The 17,432-nt window shown below is 41.8% G+C and overlaps 1 protein-coding gene and 1 long non-coding RNA gene across 3 annotated transcripts in view; one reads left to right on the top strand and one right to left on the bottom strand.

The window, feature by feature from the left end:
- BBS9 (Bardet-Biedl syndrome 9) overlaps positions 1–17,432 on the top strand; it is a gene marked incomplete at its 3' end in the record, with an annotated part of 242,334 nt that overhangs the window by 210,113 nt on the left and 14,789 nt on the right. The window contains exon 22 of one of the 2 annotated variants that reach the window (XM_082192765.1): positions 16,092–16,165. The exons of the other annotated variant lie outside the window; for it this stretch is intronic. Coding sequence (XP_082048891.1) covers positions 16,092–16,144 — 53 coding nt within the window. Of the gene's footprint in view, positions 1–16,091; positions 16,166–17,432 lie in introns of those variants that run through there. 2 annotated transcript variants of the gene reach the window in all.
- On the bottom strand, positions 9,676–12,833 carry LOC309515275. Its single transcript, XR_014212386.1, has 4 exons — positions 12,609–12,833; positions 12,184–12,326; positions 9,898–10,927; positions 9,676–9,747 (listed from the first exon to the last, which is right to left on the bottom strand). It is a non-coding gene; the product is annotated as an uncharacterized lncRNA (long non-coding RNA).

Genomic DNA, 17,432 nt, shown 5'->3' with positions numbered 1-17,432 from the left:
TTGTATTTTGCACATACTGGACTTGGTGATCAACTGAAAAGCTGCTTTTTAATATATTCTGTCACAAAGTTGATTTCAACATTATGAGAAGCTGTATCTAATTTTTGAGAAGTCGTTTCTAGTAAATAACTTTGCAATTGTCCCTATAGGCATTCTGGTGGTTTTGGTCTGCTCTCCCAGCCAGCAAAGGTGTATGTGTCAGTTTGCTTGTCCTGTATGATGCCTGCCTGCAGGTGTGCTGGTTGCAGTGTGTGGAGCTTTGTTTGATTGCTGGCTGGGTGGATAAAGTTGGCGTGTGAGTGTGGCCTTACTAGAAGACGTCCTGTCACAGATGGTGGGGACATCCCGGAAGGGAAATGCACTAATCATGACCACCTGTTCAGGGAGCCACAGTGCCTTGGGTGACCCAGTGTGAGAGCCTGGTTGAGGTGAAGTTTGGTTTGGTGGGGTCAGTGGCGTAGCGTGGGTTGTCAGCACCCGGGGCAAGGCAAGTAATTTGCGCCCCCTAACCCGTGGATTTGCGCCCCCTAACCCTAACCCCCAGATGTTGCGCCCGGCCCTCCCTGCACCCCCACGCTACGCCACTGGGTGGGGTTCTCTCTGAGTGAGTGAGTGAGTGAGTGAGTGAGTGAGTGACTGGGGGAGGACAATAGTTATGGATTTATCATCTTCCTCCTGAGAATGTGGAATGTGCCAACCAAACACTGGTTAGGAGACATAATCATGCCTATTATGTGGCAGTGTGGACTGCAAGAAAGGCTTATTTTGCCGCTTGCATCCTCTAATACATGGATAGGCAAACTAAGGCCCAGGGGCCAGATCCAGCCCAATCGCCTTCTAAATCTGGCCCATGGACAGTCCGGGAATCAGTGTGTTTTTACATGAGTACAATGTGTCCTTTTATGTAAAATGCATCTCTGGGTTATTTGTGGGGCATAGGAATTCATTCATTTTGCCCCCCCCCCAAATATAGTCCGGCCCCCCACAAGGTCTGAGGGACAGTGGACCGCCCCCCTGCTGAAAAAGTTTGCTGACCCCTGCTCAAATAGCTGGCCTGCAGATATTTTCGAATGGTTACTGATTCCCACTGTGTGGGAGGAACCTCTAGAGCAGCCTTTCTCAACCTGAGTCCCTAGATGTTGTTGAACTACAACTCCCATCACCCCTAGCTAGCAAGGCCAGAGCTCAGGGATGATGGGAGTTGTAGTCCAACAACATCTGGGGACCCACAGGTTGAGAACTGCTGCTCTAGAGAGACTGAAAATCCAGTGTGACCAAGTGACTACACACTTTGAGGATAAAGCCACTCGACTTCTGAGTGATCTTGATTCTGCATTTGCTGCAGCTCCATCTGAAACACCCAGTGCCACTATTGAGGACATGTTGCAGGATCAGTTTCAGCTAAGCAGTCAGCTGATGTGGACATGGCACTGGTAGCAATATGTTTGATCACATGACCTCTTGACCACTGTCCCTCCTGGTTTATGAAATCTTGCCAAAGGGGGTTGATTGGTTGGGTCCAAGCTTCATTGTGTGAGGGGATGGTCTCTGCTGCCTCGAAAGATGCATTGGTGCGGCTCCTCCTAAAGAAACTGGCTCTGGGCCCCTTAGACTGGCACAACCATCAACCCTATGATGTATAAAATGTTTGCCATCCATTTGTGATCACCCTCACCCTTTTACAATCAAGCAGTGTATCAGTTTGCAAGTGGGAGGGCTAGGAACCCTTCAAAAAGTGATTTTTTTGGAGGATTTAATCAAACCACAAGAGATTACGAAGTAGAAGGGAAACTGGACTAAATGTTTTTCTTGATCCGCTTGTCCTTGCAGAAATCTGCTGATGTAATAGTAACAAAAATAAATTATATGCCCTCTTCTTTAGTTAAGCCACTGTACTCTACTATGGGTGGTATTCAACTAAGGTTTACTCCTAGTAGACCCATTAAAATTAATAAACATGACAAAGACTGGGTCATTCATTTCAGTAGGTCTATTCTGTGTCAAACTTGGCTGAATACCACCCATCATGTTTAAATATTGGATGCTGCAAAGGCATGCATTCTTCTGAAATTTGATGAAACTGCACATGTGCTTAAGATGAAACACAAAATTACATTTAATTTCTTACAATAGTATAAGGAAGAAAAATGTAAATACCATTTAAACTTCAGAGGACAGCTATCTGAAGTTCATTAGGTCAGTTTGACTTCCATATTCTACTTGGGACTTTTTGTTGCTAATACAAACATAACAACAGAAATATGCATGATCATCAAGCTGAACAGAATACGATACAATACTCTGCCTAAGCATTAAAAGGATGAAACCAGTGCTTTTTTTCTAAAAATAATAATGTTTAGGGGTACGGACTCTCATTTTGACTCCAGAAAATCACCATTTTGTAGTTCAAATCGGGGGAAAGAAATACAGTAAATGGACAAAAGTACATAGGTTCGCAAAGTGTTTAGGGGTATGCATACTCATGCATCCCCCCAGAAAAAACCACTGGATGAAATTATACATCCTTGAAGTATTAGTTACAAATAAAGCCTTTATAAATGGCAGATAAGATAGACACAAATCTTGACTCCATTGGGCTTGGTGGTCCAACTGTTAGGTTGCTCAAAACTGTCACACCCAGTGTGTTTCAGTGAAGTGCACCCTTAAACTATCAGGTCAGGATCTAAGGAGCTTTCTAACCTTATCAAACTTCTAAAAAATAAGCTATTCTAATATAAGCTAGTTCAAGGCAGGTATGTCGGTTTATTGTTTGCAGGAATATGCAAATCACATGGGGGTAATGAACCACATGTTTAAATAGGCAGACATTCAGGAAGTCTGATCAAATGGTATTAATCACAGGGAAAGGGAAAGAGCAAAATAACAGTAACATTCCCTGTCATTCCACTCTGACTGATGAGCCTATGTTTCTTCCTAATATATCATCTCTTTCTACAAATGTTCTGCCAGCCACAAAGGCACATGAAAGTGAAAGACATGCCAGATTATAGAAGAGACAGAACATACCAGGGCGTCAGCCCTAAGACAATATAGTGTGTAAACCACGGCATCAATAACATCTGTGTTCAACTTCTAAAATTGCAGCTAAGTAGAACATTTTGTACCATGTTCACAAGCACCATTGACTCCTTGTTTTACGTTTGAGTGACAAATTAACCTGCCAGACAATGGAAGTCTTTCAACAGACTATGTCTTATTCCAAAACATCACGGCTTTTTAAGGGACATACTTTTTTCTTGATTTCATAGCCACAGTGCTGGTAGAGCCTTCCCCACCCCTTTCTCCATACAGACGAACTGGTGAACTCTACAAAACCTGGATGTTTGGACTGGATTTTAGGAATCTGCTTTTTGTAGATGCATTTGGGTGCTGTTGTGAATGCAGTCTCAACCTGAGACAGGGTCTTGGACTCCCCTCCCTATGGGACATGCTGAATGCATAGCACAGTTCAGAGTCCAAAGGCTGATGCAGTGTTGAATGGAATCTTCTCAGCTGTCCTCACTGTCTCTGCTTTGTTCTACAGTCAGTGTCATTAATATATTAAAACAGTGATTTTTTAGAAGTCTAGTTCTCTATATGGCTTATCAGACAGGATGCAAACTTGTAGAAACAGACTGTAGCTGAGACAAAAGCAAGTCATTCCTTTTTGGGGGGGAAAAATCAAGATCCTTTCCCCCTGCGTAATTAGCATACAAAAAAACAACACCAAAGCAAATCATAACCAGGTTTTAAAAAATGATTTCCCACATTAGACCATATTAAAGATGATCTCATATCCTATAGTTTATTGGATCAGTTTAAACACCTTTGATCAGCACTCAGCCACAAACAGCGATTTTAGTGTCAGAAGCAACATTGGTGTGATGGTTTTGTGAAATATCCTTCACAAAGGCCATCGGTGTTTGCCCAGTAGTTCCTGCCACAACAAGTCAATTACCTGTGGTTGAGCTAATTTCAGAATACATTTAGTCTCTCATCCCACAGAGTTTAAAAAAATAAAAATATCCTACATGATAGGGCTAGAACAGCAGGGCGGCCATAACAGCCCTGATGCTTAAGATTGGGAAGATAAAGAATCATGCAGAAAGAAAGTGGGCATAGTATAATCTCTTCTGCAGGAATGTAAATAATGGACAGAGAAAGCAGGTACATCCCCAATCCAAAATGAAATTATTACTCTAAAATTCCACTAACAGCTCTGCTGGTTCTCATTTTCTGTCATGAAAACCCTTTATTTTTCTGTTTCTCAATCCACAGATCTCTCTGCAGTCCATCCCTGTTACTCACCTCTGTATCTGATAGCATTCTCTCTGTATCACCATAGATCTCTCCACAAGTGCATATCTTTCTTTCCTTCTTTTGTTTCTGCCTCCAGTCTTCCATCATTTCTGATTCTGCCTCCCCCTTACCTGTACTCTTCATTTCTGAGTTCACTAATATTAGCCCAGAAGACTCTCACTCTTCCAGCAGTTCACTCACTCAGGTAGACCAGGGTGCAGCAAGAGTAGATTGAGTGAAGATAGCAATTCTTCCCCACCCACTTTGGGTATTCCAGCAAAAGTGGAAAGGGGCTGTAAAATGTGGGAATTTGGAATTCTCTTAGGTGGATACAGGCCCATGGGTTTTCTTAATAGAATAATAGAGTTGGGACCACAAGGGCCATCTAGTCCAACCCCCTTTTTGCCCAATGTGGGCTTGAACCCAAGGCCCTAAGATAAGAGTCTCGTGCTCTACTGACTGAGCTATCCCAGCTCTAATGCCATCCCAGGGTTTTGTGTTCTATGAAACATTGTGGGTACCTCAACAGTTCAACCTACATGTTTCCATTGGAGCTGGAGAATCTTGTGGAGTTCTGACAGCTACATTGCAAAGGATCCACTAAAACAATCAAGCATATTTTTCTTTTAACGCCACCTTGTCTAAACATTTCCAGAATACCATTCTTACAGTTCCTTTTATTTACTTCAAACACCAGTGTTCAAGAGCATATATCCTGAGGCAGGTCCTTCTCCCAACTCCCAACTTCTGGAAAGACCATTAGATCACATTTGAAAAACGTAGACAGCTGAAATTAGGTTACTTTATTAAAAATCATTTGCTATGTGGTAAGGCACTCCTGAGTTGCTCCTTACAGTGTGCCGCCTTGAGAAGGCAATTCTTTCCCTTTTTGCTTAGTTCATGTTTTCCACCTTTGGTTTTTGCCAGATTCTTGACTTCTGCACATTCTGTGACACTGAATTCCCTGCTCCCATTAAGTGTTGTGTGAAAAATTGTTTCCTTTGATCAGATTTGAATTTGCTACCTTGTAGATTTATTGAAAACCCCCACTGTTGCCAGTTGCATAACACAGGAATGCCTGTTCTCTGTATTTTGTCATATTTATGCCTTTTGCTATACACATTTTAAGGGGGGGGGGTTAGGCAGAGTATGCTATAGGAGAAAAAGAGCATTCTCTGTGTTTCAGAAGGATTTTAGGTACAGTTATATCTTGTGTTAACCATTTGTATTTACATTTTTTTCCACTTGAAGGGGAAACCAGGAAGCGAAGAATCTGCAAATTTTTAAAGCACACAGAGTAAGATAATTGAAGCATTGAAGGGTTGGGTGATGGGTGAAGACCGATGTGGATGTTTATCCAAATATGCTTCACCAAGCTGAAAATGTTAATAGCACTCTGGGTTTCTATAGCACCTTTCATCTGAAGACCCAAAGCACTTTAAAGAAATTAATTTAATTAAGTTCTGTTGCACTCTCATGAGCTAAGTAATGTTTAAACAAGGATCACTTCAACCAGCATTGAAATGTAGCCACCCTTAGGGGAGAATGTGGTAACTATTCAGCAAGTGCATAGCAACCCTGCACAACAGTTTTAGGAGATAAAGCAAAGAAGAATCTGTATCCAATCGAAACTACAGGGGGGGAACTAGGTGTGTAGCCTAAATTACCATTCCAGGAATTTGCTCAGGACAATAAGGGCAGTGCTTTTCTCCAACTGCCATTGAACCTTCCCAATTAAATGGACAGAGTGAAGGACTTTGAATGCTACAAAAGATGTCCATCCCGCTGTGATGATCTTTAATGTATAACTTCTGGGCTCACTTATATTACTGGCAAAATTGAGGTATTACTGGGAAATTTCTGTGCGCCTTCTTGGAATTGAGACCAGATGACTTCTGCTGTATTATTTTAGTTTTAAAGAGGCTTCCTCACAACTTCATTTAGGGCAAACTCTTTACTAAAGATTCCGGCTCAAGCAGCAAAGCCCTTCTGGGTATTTCTGAACTCCATGAAAATGAAAGCAGGTCTCTTCACAAATCTTTTCCATTCATGGTGGCCGTTTTCCCTGGTCCTCACTTGATCACTGTACTTCACGGGCTTTATGGAGATGTTTCTTAAAGGGAGATGGTTGCTGAGGATACAGAGGCTTCTGTGGCTACGGTTATAAGACAATTCATCAACATAATTGATACGATGGCCCACCCCATCGTGAAATAACAATAGATTAAAACATGCAAGCAAAACCTAATTTCAACATGAAATATACACCAAATGGTTTGGCTACAGTCATACGAACATTAAATTTGGCTCTTGGAGCCCAAATAGAAAAGTATGACATATTTCCAGAGTTGTTTGGATGTCCATCCCACTTCAGGCTTGCTTCTTGGTGTGAGTTTTGGAATGCCCCCCCCCAAAAAAAAAACCTGTGCATCCTATTTTCCTGCCATTTAAAAGTGGTGTTCAAAGGTTCTGGGGGCCGATAGTTCGCCGTCTAGATTTCTTGAGAGATTTGCTGCTCTAGGGTATATGAAATCCCATCTCACCCCTATCCTGCCTTTGATCTGCTGTCCTCTGGTCTGGGACAAGAGCTGGGGCTTCCAGCTGTGTTGTCTACCTTTGTTTTCTTTAGCAACATTTGCTGTGCTCAGTATGCTTGAATATGGCTGATGGAGCCTCAGTATGAGAAACGTTTGACGGCCCCTGGTCCAAGACTCCTTGTTTTGAAAAGTGTTCTGCAGTGTGAAACTACCAGTGCATTATTTTGAAGACTAATAGCAGTATTCTAGGGCATTCTATACACTGGACAGATCATTTGGAAAGAGGACTTTCGTGTCATTATGATTATTGCCATTAGTGAAATGTATTGAATGGAGTGAGCTCCCATTAGTATTCTGTAAACATAGAAGATTAAATTGCTGTTTCCATCCAGCAGCAAATTTCTGCCTACAGCATGCTCTAGTGATAAATTGAAATAAATTAAATTGAAATAAATAAATTTATCTAGTGATAAATTGAAATAAGTAATTGACAAAGTGATAAATTTGTCAATTACTTTGTAGGAATTTCCTTCCTCGCAAATGCCCTTCTCTAATTTTTTCCACCATGGTAAGATTTATTATCTGGTAAGACTGGACAAAAGTACATGCTCTTTTTCCTTTTCTTTTACTCCTTCCAATGCTGGTACCAAGGTCAAGGCTTCTGTAGAGCACTAGAACAACCAGCCAGAGCTGATTACCTCCTAGCTCAGCTCACACTGTGACACGTTTCCTAAGATTTCTCTTAGGAATGTACCTCTCTGGAAGTTGTTGTCAGGGAGTTTATTATCCCAGGGGTGGAGAATTGGATCTGGCTGCCAGGTCAGATCCTTATTTCATATATCCCCTGCAGGCCAAGTTTGACAGGTGGGCAGGGTTGCTCAGCTGTCAATCACCTGACATCACAGTGATGTCAAATGCCTCCTTTTTTGCTCATGATGACAATCAGCTGATGGTCTGGGCTTAGGTGCTTTGTGCACAGAGCTAGGAAAGCTTTTGGCAACCAGCTGATCGTCAGGACCTGCATATTGCTGTGCACAGAGCTTTGCCTACAAGCCCTTTGGCCTTGATGCATCTTTATCTGCCCCCAGCTTGATAGGCTGGCTGTGGCTTGGCTAAAATGGTATCCCATGCCATTTTAGGAGGACAGACAAGCCTCCTTAGGCCCACAGGATGAAAATTTGCCATCTCTGTGTCAGCCTCACATCCACCCTGTGAGGTGGGCGAAGCTGAGAGGCGGTGACTTTCCCGAGAGCACCCAATGAAGACGAAGGCCGAGCAGGGATTAGAGCCTGTGGGAACTGTTGGACTTCTTCGCCAACCGAGTGCACACAGCGACTGGGGCGTTGAAATAAAAGGCTGCCTGCAATATCTTTCCTTATTTTTATTTTTGAATATATAATAATCTAACAGCTGCAAATCATCACTGCACACCAGCTCTATACAAAACATCTGATCAACTTAAATACAGTTTTCAAATAATCAATTACCCTATCACATCATTGCATTGGGTTCAGCAGGTAAACTCCCCCTCTAATTAAATTGTCAAGAGACGACAGGTGTGTTGAATTGTCAAGAGCTCACAGGTGTGCTGCCATGCAGATCAAGGCTACACCTGAGTAGCACCATTGACCACCTCAATATTAAGAAAACCCAACAGGGACAAGAGAGCATACGGCTAGCCAGGATGCCTAGAGCCCTGTTCCATTTTTTCATGTTTGTGTTTATATTTACTGTTATCCGCCCTTCTTTCTGATTAAAGGAGCGAGAGGTCTGCCAGTAAATCCTAGACTTTTGCCACTGTGGTAGGTCTCTGGTGCATTTCTCATTTCTTTGCCAGTACACATCTTTGTGCATGCCACACAGTGAGATTGTGGCATTCTGCCTGCATTGGCTGGCCATTTGCCTTGTTCCCCCACACTGGTCTTGGTCTATCCGGTCATGTTTCCTGGTTCCTGTTGGGCCTTGGTTTGGAGCCAGGTGGTGCTTATAGTGACTTGTTTTGGCTTGCTATCCATAGCAAACCTCCACGATTTCTTAATTAGCAGTGAGGTGAACCCTCCTACCTTACACTAAAAATACTGAAACAGAATATTCAATATGAATCTTGCATGTCGAACACTTTGAGGATATGACTGCAGGCAGGCGATTTTTGTCTTGCAGATTAATATTTCCCAAATGTGCAAGACTACTTCTTTTGGAGGTGGCTGTTAAAAAGAAAACCAAAGGGCTACAGAGTGTTGTCATCTTGCATGGATTGTTGGCCCCTGCCGACCAATGCAAATATTTATTCAAAGTTTAATATTGCATATTTTGACCTTTAAAAAGAACACCATTACATCACAGGGGAAACATAGACATTGACATAACATTGCAGTGCTTGGCTGGGAGGGAAGGAAGTCCCCTTTTTTACTGATCAAAAGAACGGGGAGGGGGCATTCTGGATGTGTGTGTCTTATGTGTTGTTATATGTATGGTGTCAATGGCTCAGGACCGCAATACTTCAAGGACCGCCTCTTTCCATATGAACCTACCCGGACCCTGAGATCATCTTCTGAGGCCCTTCGTCGTGTGCCTCCTCCTTGAGGTCCAGAAGGTGGCAACACGAGAACGGGGCCTTCTCTGCAGTGGCGCTCCCCATCTGTGGAATGCTCTCCCCAGGGAGGTTTGCCTGGCACCTTCATTATACACCTTTAGGCACCAGACAAAAACGATCCTTTTTAACCATGACTTTGGTTGATTTTATTGACATCCTATGCCCTTTTAAAATGTGGTGGGGTTTTTTGGGGGGGGCAGGAGGTTGTTGTTGTTGTTGTTGTTGAGTTGTTGTTTTGATTATGTATTTTGTGGTTTGATTTTGTTCTGCAAACCGCCCTGATATCTCTGGGTGTGGGGTAGTATAGAAATACTACTACTACTACTAATAATCAATCAATCAATCAATCAATCAATCTTTATTACGGTCCAGAGACCCAACAAATTGTTACAAAGCAATACAGGTTAAACAAGCATTTTGTTCAGAATATAGGGATCATTGGTTCTTGCAACCACTGATAAATAATACTAATAATAATTACTAATAATAATAATCCTGCAGTCAGTAGGGTTGCTACCCGTCCCTAGAAAAATGGAATCATCCCCTTTTAGGACAAAAGTGTCCCCTGTCCAGTTGGGACTTCAAACAGGACACTCCCCCCCCCCCAATATTCAAGCTCCTCCTCCTCAAAACTGCCTGGGCAGAGGGTGGGTATGGTGTTGGGAAACAGCTTTACATGTTCAGTAGCTGCATAAAGAGAGTGCGCCCTCTGTGATTTTGTGATAACTGTTTCTTTACAACAGCAGCCTTGGAAAGAAGCAAGCCTATATAGAGACAGGCAGCATTCCTGTTAAATAAGAACTCCGTTGACCATAACTCTCTGACCAGAATGAAACCGTTTCTTTCAGCCTTTATTACTACCGTCTTGCCCAGGCAGCAGGGCACCGTGACTCAATCTAGGAATGTGAACTGGATATTAATGCTAACTAAGGGCAACTATCAAAAAAACCTAGAAAGGTTGCCGCCTCTTCCCTTTACACAGCACAGCAGTAGCAAGGGCACAACAGCAGTTCCTACTTTACCCCCCCCCTCCCGTTTTCCCTTTAAAGAACTAAAATGGGGTAGCAAGAGGACTTTTTCATTATTTGCATTATGCTTAATGGTGGCATTCCTCTGTCCTGTCCCAGCCATTCATAGCCATGTGTAATGCAACTTCATGAGTGGAACTCGCCCTGAGGTGCTGCAGCAGTGAGAATATCCTGGGTGTTCTCTTGCACAAATGTAACATCATGATTTTTAGCAGTGGTGGCGCTCATCCTCTTTAAACGGAGAGCTACATTTATGCAGTGAGTTTTGTAAAAGTGTGCATAGTGAGAACGGCAGTTTTCAAGGCTGCCTTCCAAGTTCCTTTCTCATCAGCTAGTCTATGTGATTTGAAAACATTTTCATCCTTCATTATTCATTTCAGTTTTAGTACTTTTTAAGGAGGGCAAATTCTGGAAGAGTCTTGGAGTGCATCACAAAGACCTTTTGGCCTCGGGGAATCAGAGCAAGAAACCTGTGAGGGTGACCAGTAAAAAAACACTAAACCAACCAGCCAACATTTCATAAAATTTATACATTGCTTGATTGTAAAAGAAAACTTTTTGTAAATCGGTATACAAAAGATAAAGTAGTAAAACTGAGAAATATTTACAACCCAACTTTAAAATTTACAATAATAAAACAGATGAAAATTATGTCATCTTTCATGTAGGTAGGCTTGTCTAAACAGGAATATTTTTAGCCGGCACTGGAAACAGGACATTGAAGGTGATCTCAATAGTCAGGTTCCAAAGTGTAGGTGCTGGAACAGTAAACAATCGAGTTCTTACAAATGTGGAATGGGATTATGTGGCACCTGTAATAGGGCCAAATATTTGTTTTAAAATGAAAAATGCTAGGGGCATCCTGGCATCACATAGCATCTAGCAGGGATCCAGTTAGTAGAATAAAATTTAAAACAATATATTTGGGGGGTGGGTCTTAATTGGGCTAGTAACAGCCCATGGGCCCCAAGTTAGCCATCTCCGGTTTACAGCTTTGCTGTAGTGGATGCAACAATTCTCAGTAGCTCCTATCTATCTATCCTATCTATCCTTTGGATGTAACAAGATTTGTTTGTACTTAGAAAAATTTGGTACAAATCCAACAAAAAATTCAGATCTGTTTATTTTTCTTGCATTTCAGATAGTGTCTATTTTCAGTCCTGGAAACACAGAAATTCAGCACTGTTAAATTGGCCAAAGACTCCAGTGTTTTCAGTTCGTTTGAAATTGGACAACACATAATTTAGCCCACTTTAGTAGCCTGAGTAAAGCAAGGTCATGGTAGCATAGAGACTTTATTATTTCGGAAAAAACTGAAGTTTATGGGTGAAACAGATCAGAAACACTTGGACTGAAACTCACCTGCTTTCAATCTGCTTTAATAAACACTGCATTTACAGTACAAATATCTCCAAAAGAAATGCTCTTGCTTCATGTTACATGTAGGTGAAATACTGGATGCTTTTTGCCTTTTCACCTACTGTATTTGTGTACACAGAGAAGTTTTAGCCCAATAAAAATAAAATAAAGGAAATGAATCAATTATATGATGAGGCCATTCTTAGTGTAAAACTAAGCTGCTGGAATATTTTGTCTTCGAAAGCCACCTAATTTTGGTTCTTGTGTTCGTCAAGCTGTACTTCACTTTATCACTGTGGAACCACCCTAAAAATTCTTTGTCTTTATGAGTAGCTGGTGAAAATTATTATTTTGTTATTACTCTTACCTTAGATTCAACTAATGCGGCAGTTATATATTTGTGCACAAAAATTCATGAGGGGGAGCAAGCGAGAAACACCCTGTAATCCCAGAAATTCTTCCACACGTGTGGAATGAAATGTGTGACTAGCAATCCATTCAGAGTCACATCTATTGGAATGGACAGAATAGTAACAGATTCAGACTCTTACATACCCCTTTTCTGTTACAGTAAGCCCACAACGTAACACACATTTCACTTGGGCACATGCAGCTTTACATGCATGGCAGTTAAAAAATAATAAAAAGGGAGCAGGAAGTGGACGGACGTCTGGGGGGAAAGACTTTGGCAATCCCACCCACCCTTGAAACCCAGTGAGTTTTGAGTATACACAATTTTGGCTTTAGGTGTAATCCCCGGGAACATAACCCCTGCATAAGTTGCATGCTTACCATATTACAGCTTAGTCAATTTTGGCTGTACAAAATCAAGAATGAATTCCTGAAGTTGAGACCATAGATGCAATAAGCTAGACAACCTGAAACAGCAAGTATACCTGTGTTTTTCCTCATAGGCACATTATCCCATAAGCATACTTTGCCCTGGAAAGAGTAAGAAATTGCTCAAGACCCTCAAATAAGCCCCTTCCTTCAGGGTATCCTGAAAACTGTTAACTAAGTCTTAGACTAGACCCTGGGCCATCCTCCTTTTTATACTCCAGCCTGTTTTCCCTTCTGCAATGGGATGCCTGCCAACAGCTTTGTCTGGTGGCCCAGCTGCACCTCTGTCAGGACACAGGTAGCCTAACTTCTATTGTCAATGCTCTAGGTTAGATTACTGCAATGTGTTGTGCAGGGGGCTGCCTCTGAAGATGGTTCAGAAACTTTAGCTGGCCAGGTTCCTCACCGGGGTAAGATGGTTTGAGCATATTACATTGATCCTGACCCAACTGCACTGGCTTCCAATTAGTTTCTGGGCCCAATTCAAAGTACTGGTTCTTAACTATAAAGCCTTAAACTTCTCGGGACCACAATACCTTAAGGACCACCTCTCCCCATAAAAACCAGCCCAGGCCGTGCGATCATCCTTTCAGGCCCTTCTTCGTGTGCCTCCTCCATGAGGGGTCCAGAAGGTGGCAACACGAAAACGGGGCCTTTTCTGCAGTGGCTCCCCAGTTTGTGGAATGCTCTCACCTTCATTGCATATCTTTAGGTGCCAGGCAAAAACATTCCTTTTCTCTCAGGCCTTTTGCTAATTACAAAATCTATGGCCTTTTAAACTACCGGTATGTGTGTGGGGGCGTTATTGTAATAATAATAATAATAATAATAATAATAATAATAATAATAATAATAATAATAATAATGTAATTACACATTGTAAAACCTGAGGAATTTATCAGGACTTTTATTCAAGGTACCCCATACAAAGCTTGGGACATGAACCCAGTATTAGAAGATGTTCTGCAAGGAATAACACCCCTTCAACGTAGAGTAATTTCAGAAAAGGACCATGGGAGTGAAAAATTACTCTCATGGTGGTACAAGTGAAGCCTCATAGAAGAAAAGAGGCCTTGTGATGAGGTTTGGCTTATCCCACCAAGAAAGAGCTTTGATATTTAGTTGTGATGAAAACAGCTAGTAAGCCAGAAGCCAAGGTTAATAAAAATTTTGGAATTTCAGAGAATGGTTGAAGCCACAGTTGGAATTATTGTTATTGCTACATTAAATCAGGATCCTCAAAATGCCCGGAGTTACTTTGACTGATTAACTGAAGCGGCCATGAATGAGAAAACTGTGGTGATTTGTCAGAGTGTGGTTTCAAACATACGGTTAGGTGTGGCTGTGACCACCACAGGCAGACATTGCTTTGGATGCTGTTGCAGATAGAGAACAGCATTTTAATAAATATATCTGGTATTTTCAGAATCTGGCAGATCTGAGTTTGGTTTGGATATCTCTTATGTGTCTTGGCAGGCGTATATATTGCCGTGTCCACAGAGCAAACTCCATTAATGGCTGAAGTAACACCTACTGGTGAGGCCCATTCAATCAGCTACAGGCAGCTATTGACTCATGGCTTCAATTGACTCATATATCACTGAACTTTGTGACCACTTTCTGTTCCCAGCCCCAGTGCCAGCGCATGTCCCGATTTGAACACATGCTGACTTTTTAAATTAGCCTTTCGAACAAGGTGGAACGCTGACTTGCAAGCTGATGAGAGATTTCGCATTCTGTGTCAGGGATGATCAAAAGCTATTATTCATTTAATGTGCTAATTATATTATTATTTTTCTTTAAAAGTAGCTGCCTCTCTTAAGCTCTTCCTTTGTGTGTGTATTGCCTGCGGCAGTTGCCGCAGCCAAATGCAGAGCCCAGTTGGTTGCTTCTTCCCCAAACAAGCCTGATGTGAACCTCCACTGAAGACCATCTCTGCTCCCCAGAAAGGAAGGCCACCCTTGTTCAGATCCTTCAGTCATCCTATGATCTTCCTACTGCTTATGATCTGCTTATGATCCTGCTGCTTATGATCTTTAATCTTTTTCTGTTCATCTTTTCCTCGGCCACTTGTCTCCTTTACTTCTGCAGGCCTCTGTGAGTTGATATCTTACTTTAGCTTTAGAGGCCAGAAAGCAGACAGATATATACTATTCATACTGTGATTTAGCGTACTGGTCGTCTACTGGTGGGTTGGGACCCACTAGTGATCTTAGGTGGGTCACAACAAGAGCACGGCCACCGTGCAAATATATGGTAAAAAATTCAAGAAATGGATCCCCAATTGCATGTTTGGGTTGAAAGTGGGCCCTGGATCTGAAAAGGTTGAAGCTACCTGATTCAGAATGTCAAAAGCCTTGGGCATAGATTATGGGTGTTTTTAATGATATTTTGGATTGATTATATCACTTTGTAGGTCATAAGCCACCTTGATATTCTTTATGAAAGTACAGGTTGTAATATTTAAATAAATATGTATCTCATTAATCCTTTTATTATAGCCCTGTTATTGTAGCTTCTTAATATCCTGAAGGGCTCAGGCTGAGAAGCAGTTTGCAGAGCCTCAGACAAGTTCATAGAAGACAATGGGTCAGGCTTTGGGGCAGAAATCTAGGGCCCTACTGAGCAGGGAGGGCCTTCTAAGACCAGTAAGCCCAGAATTTGAAATGACCTAACTGTACCTCTTTTAGCAGATGGGACAGTTGTGCTCGGAGTTTCCTAATTCCTAGCTCAGTCTCTTACCCACTACGCTACTTATCTTCCAGTTGAAGCTGAAGATTATTAAAACCGTCTGCTAATAGTTGACTCTCTCAACTTCCTTTCTAAAATGATATTTTAATATTATTATTGTTTTGCTTTATGCAAGACAACAGAGTCTCTAATCGCAGTCACTCCTTGCTGAGAGGGACAACCTATAATACATGAGAACAACAGCAGGAGGGAGGTCTGGGTCAAATGCTGTGGGGGCTGCTCCCTTTGCTAAGTTTTGATACTGTATTTTTCTTTGGGATTGGCCATCATCAAATCCGTCTCCATAATGTAGCTATGTACATTTCTTCCTGAAATGTCACCTGGAAAGATTCTAGTGGCACTTTTGGTGTTCTGTGTGAACTTTGTTGTAAAAAGTCTCCTGCGGAGAATGTCTTGAAATGCCTTGTGTAAAACCAGAAGGCCCTCTGAGAACAGTTTGGAGAGCTCAGAAAAGCAGTTCCCAGGGAAAGAAACATTTGAAACAGCACAATGCTGTGTGCAGCCAATATGCGACATGGTTATTTATTGCTTGGTTTCAAGTCTAACTATGTCATCAACTTTTATACAAAGCTTTTTAAATATATATATATGAAGTAATCAAAACTTTTCAAAAATGTTTATTAGCTCATTGATAGTAAAAGTGTAAATATATATTTTATTCATCCAGTTACTCATTTATTTTAGGACTCTTGCTGGGTAGCTGCATTATTTACTGGGCTTTGATCAGAACTGAGTGAATCCAAAGTGTCCTTTTGCTGCTGTTCTTCGCAAGTTGGGGCTCCGGTGTGATAGGTTTATATTTGTTTTTGCTAGAAGGAAATTAAACTTACTGTGTATAAAATTAGGGCGGCATTAAATATCAGTGATTTTCATTTCCTGAAGTGAAAATTAGGGCTGTGTTGAATAAGCCCAGTTTTAGTTTTCTAGTTGAAAGCTGTGCTTTCAGGGGACTTGGGGGGAAAAAATCTCAGAAATGTTCTACCACTGAGAATGTTTACCTTCATGTTGGTTCACAGCCATTGGGTCCAGATATTTTTCGGTTTTCCTTTGCTTCGAAAAGTGTTCCCCAATATGGCATGCAATGACATCTGAGAGGTTCTCTGCTCCTCTCCTACCCTCAAAAGACAAAATGCACTTTCAGGCCAACAATTTAAGTATTTTTCCCGCCTTTGCTTGCTGCTGCTGTGCCCAGTAGGGTTGTTTTCTGTTCTGCCCTGTATTTGTGACACGCAGAACAGTTTCCATTCAGCTACATTTCACCTTCCACCAAAATCCATGTTATTTGCTGTCTGACATGGCAAAATTACACACTGCAAATTGTGGGGGGGTGGGGCGGGGGGACATAATTAATTATGTATCATTTATGGATTGAAAGCAACAAAACCAGCAAATACTGATCATACTAGCTGGATGGATTTCTGTTCCAGACATGGGATGAATATTGGGACAAACACCAGAAATTTCTGCCCCCATTTCTGTTTTCATTGGAATTGTCCAACGTTAGCACTTGGCAGACACTGAACCCCTGCTGTTAAGCTGCTAGGCAGTGGCGTTGCTTTTGGATTTACATGTAATATTTATTGCTTTTATATACTGCCCCTCATCTGAGGATCACGGGGCAGTTTACAGTACAGAAACACAAAAATACATAAAATAATAGCAAACAAAACACCAGCGCCCCCCCCCCCAATTTGTGAGCATGTCTGCATGGAACTGGTGGAGCAGCAGAGTGAGTGTCCTACTTCTTGTGGCAGGGAAACCAAAGGCCATTTTTATTATTCTTTTTCAGAAGGGGTTGATGAAATCCAGGCAGAATCAAAGGAGGCAAGGGGAGCCCTTCTAGTGTATAACTGTAACCAGGTTTTCAAACCGTTAAAGTGGGTCCACAAAAAGCAGCCATAACCTATGTCCAACTAAGTATACACATGATAGGAAAAGGCACAATAGCCCACCAGAATGCACAGTAGCCCATCGGTTGTTGCAATAGCAAGCCTGTCATTCAGTGCTTTGAATAAAGAAGAATTA

This window comes from Podarcis vaucheri (assembly GCF_965113315.1).
Source record: "Podarcis vaucheri genome assembly, chromosome: 12".
Classification (NCBI taxonomy): Eukaryota; Metazoa; Chordata; class Lepidosauria; order Squamata; family Lacertidae; genus Podarcis; species Podarcis vaucheri.
Note: the sequence above shows the minus strand (reverse complement) of the source record. Positions and strands in the feature narration are given on the sequence as shown.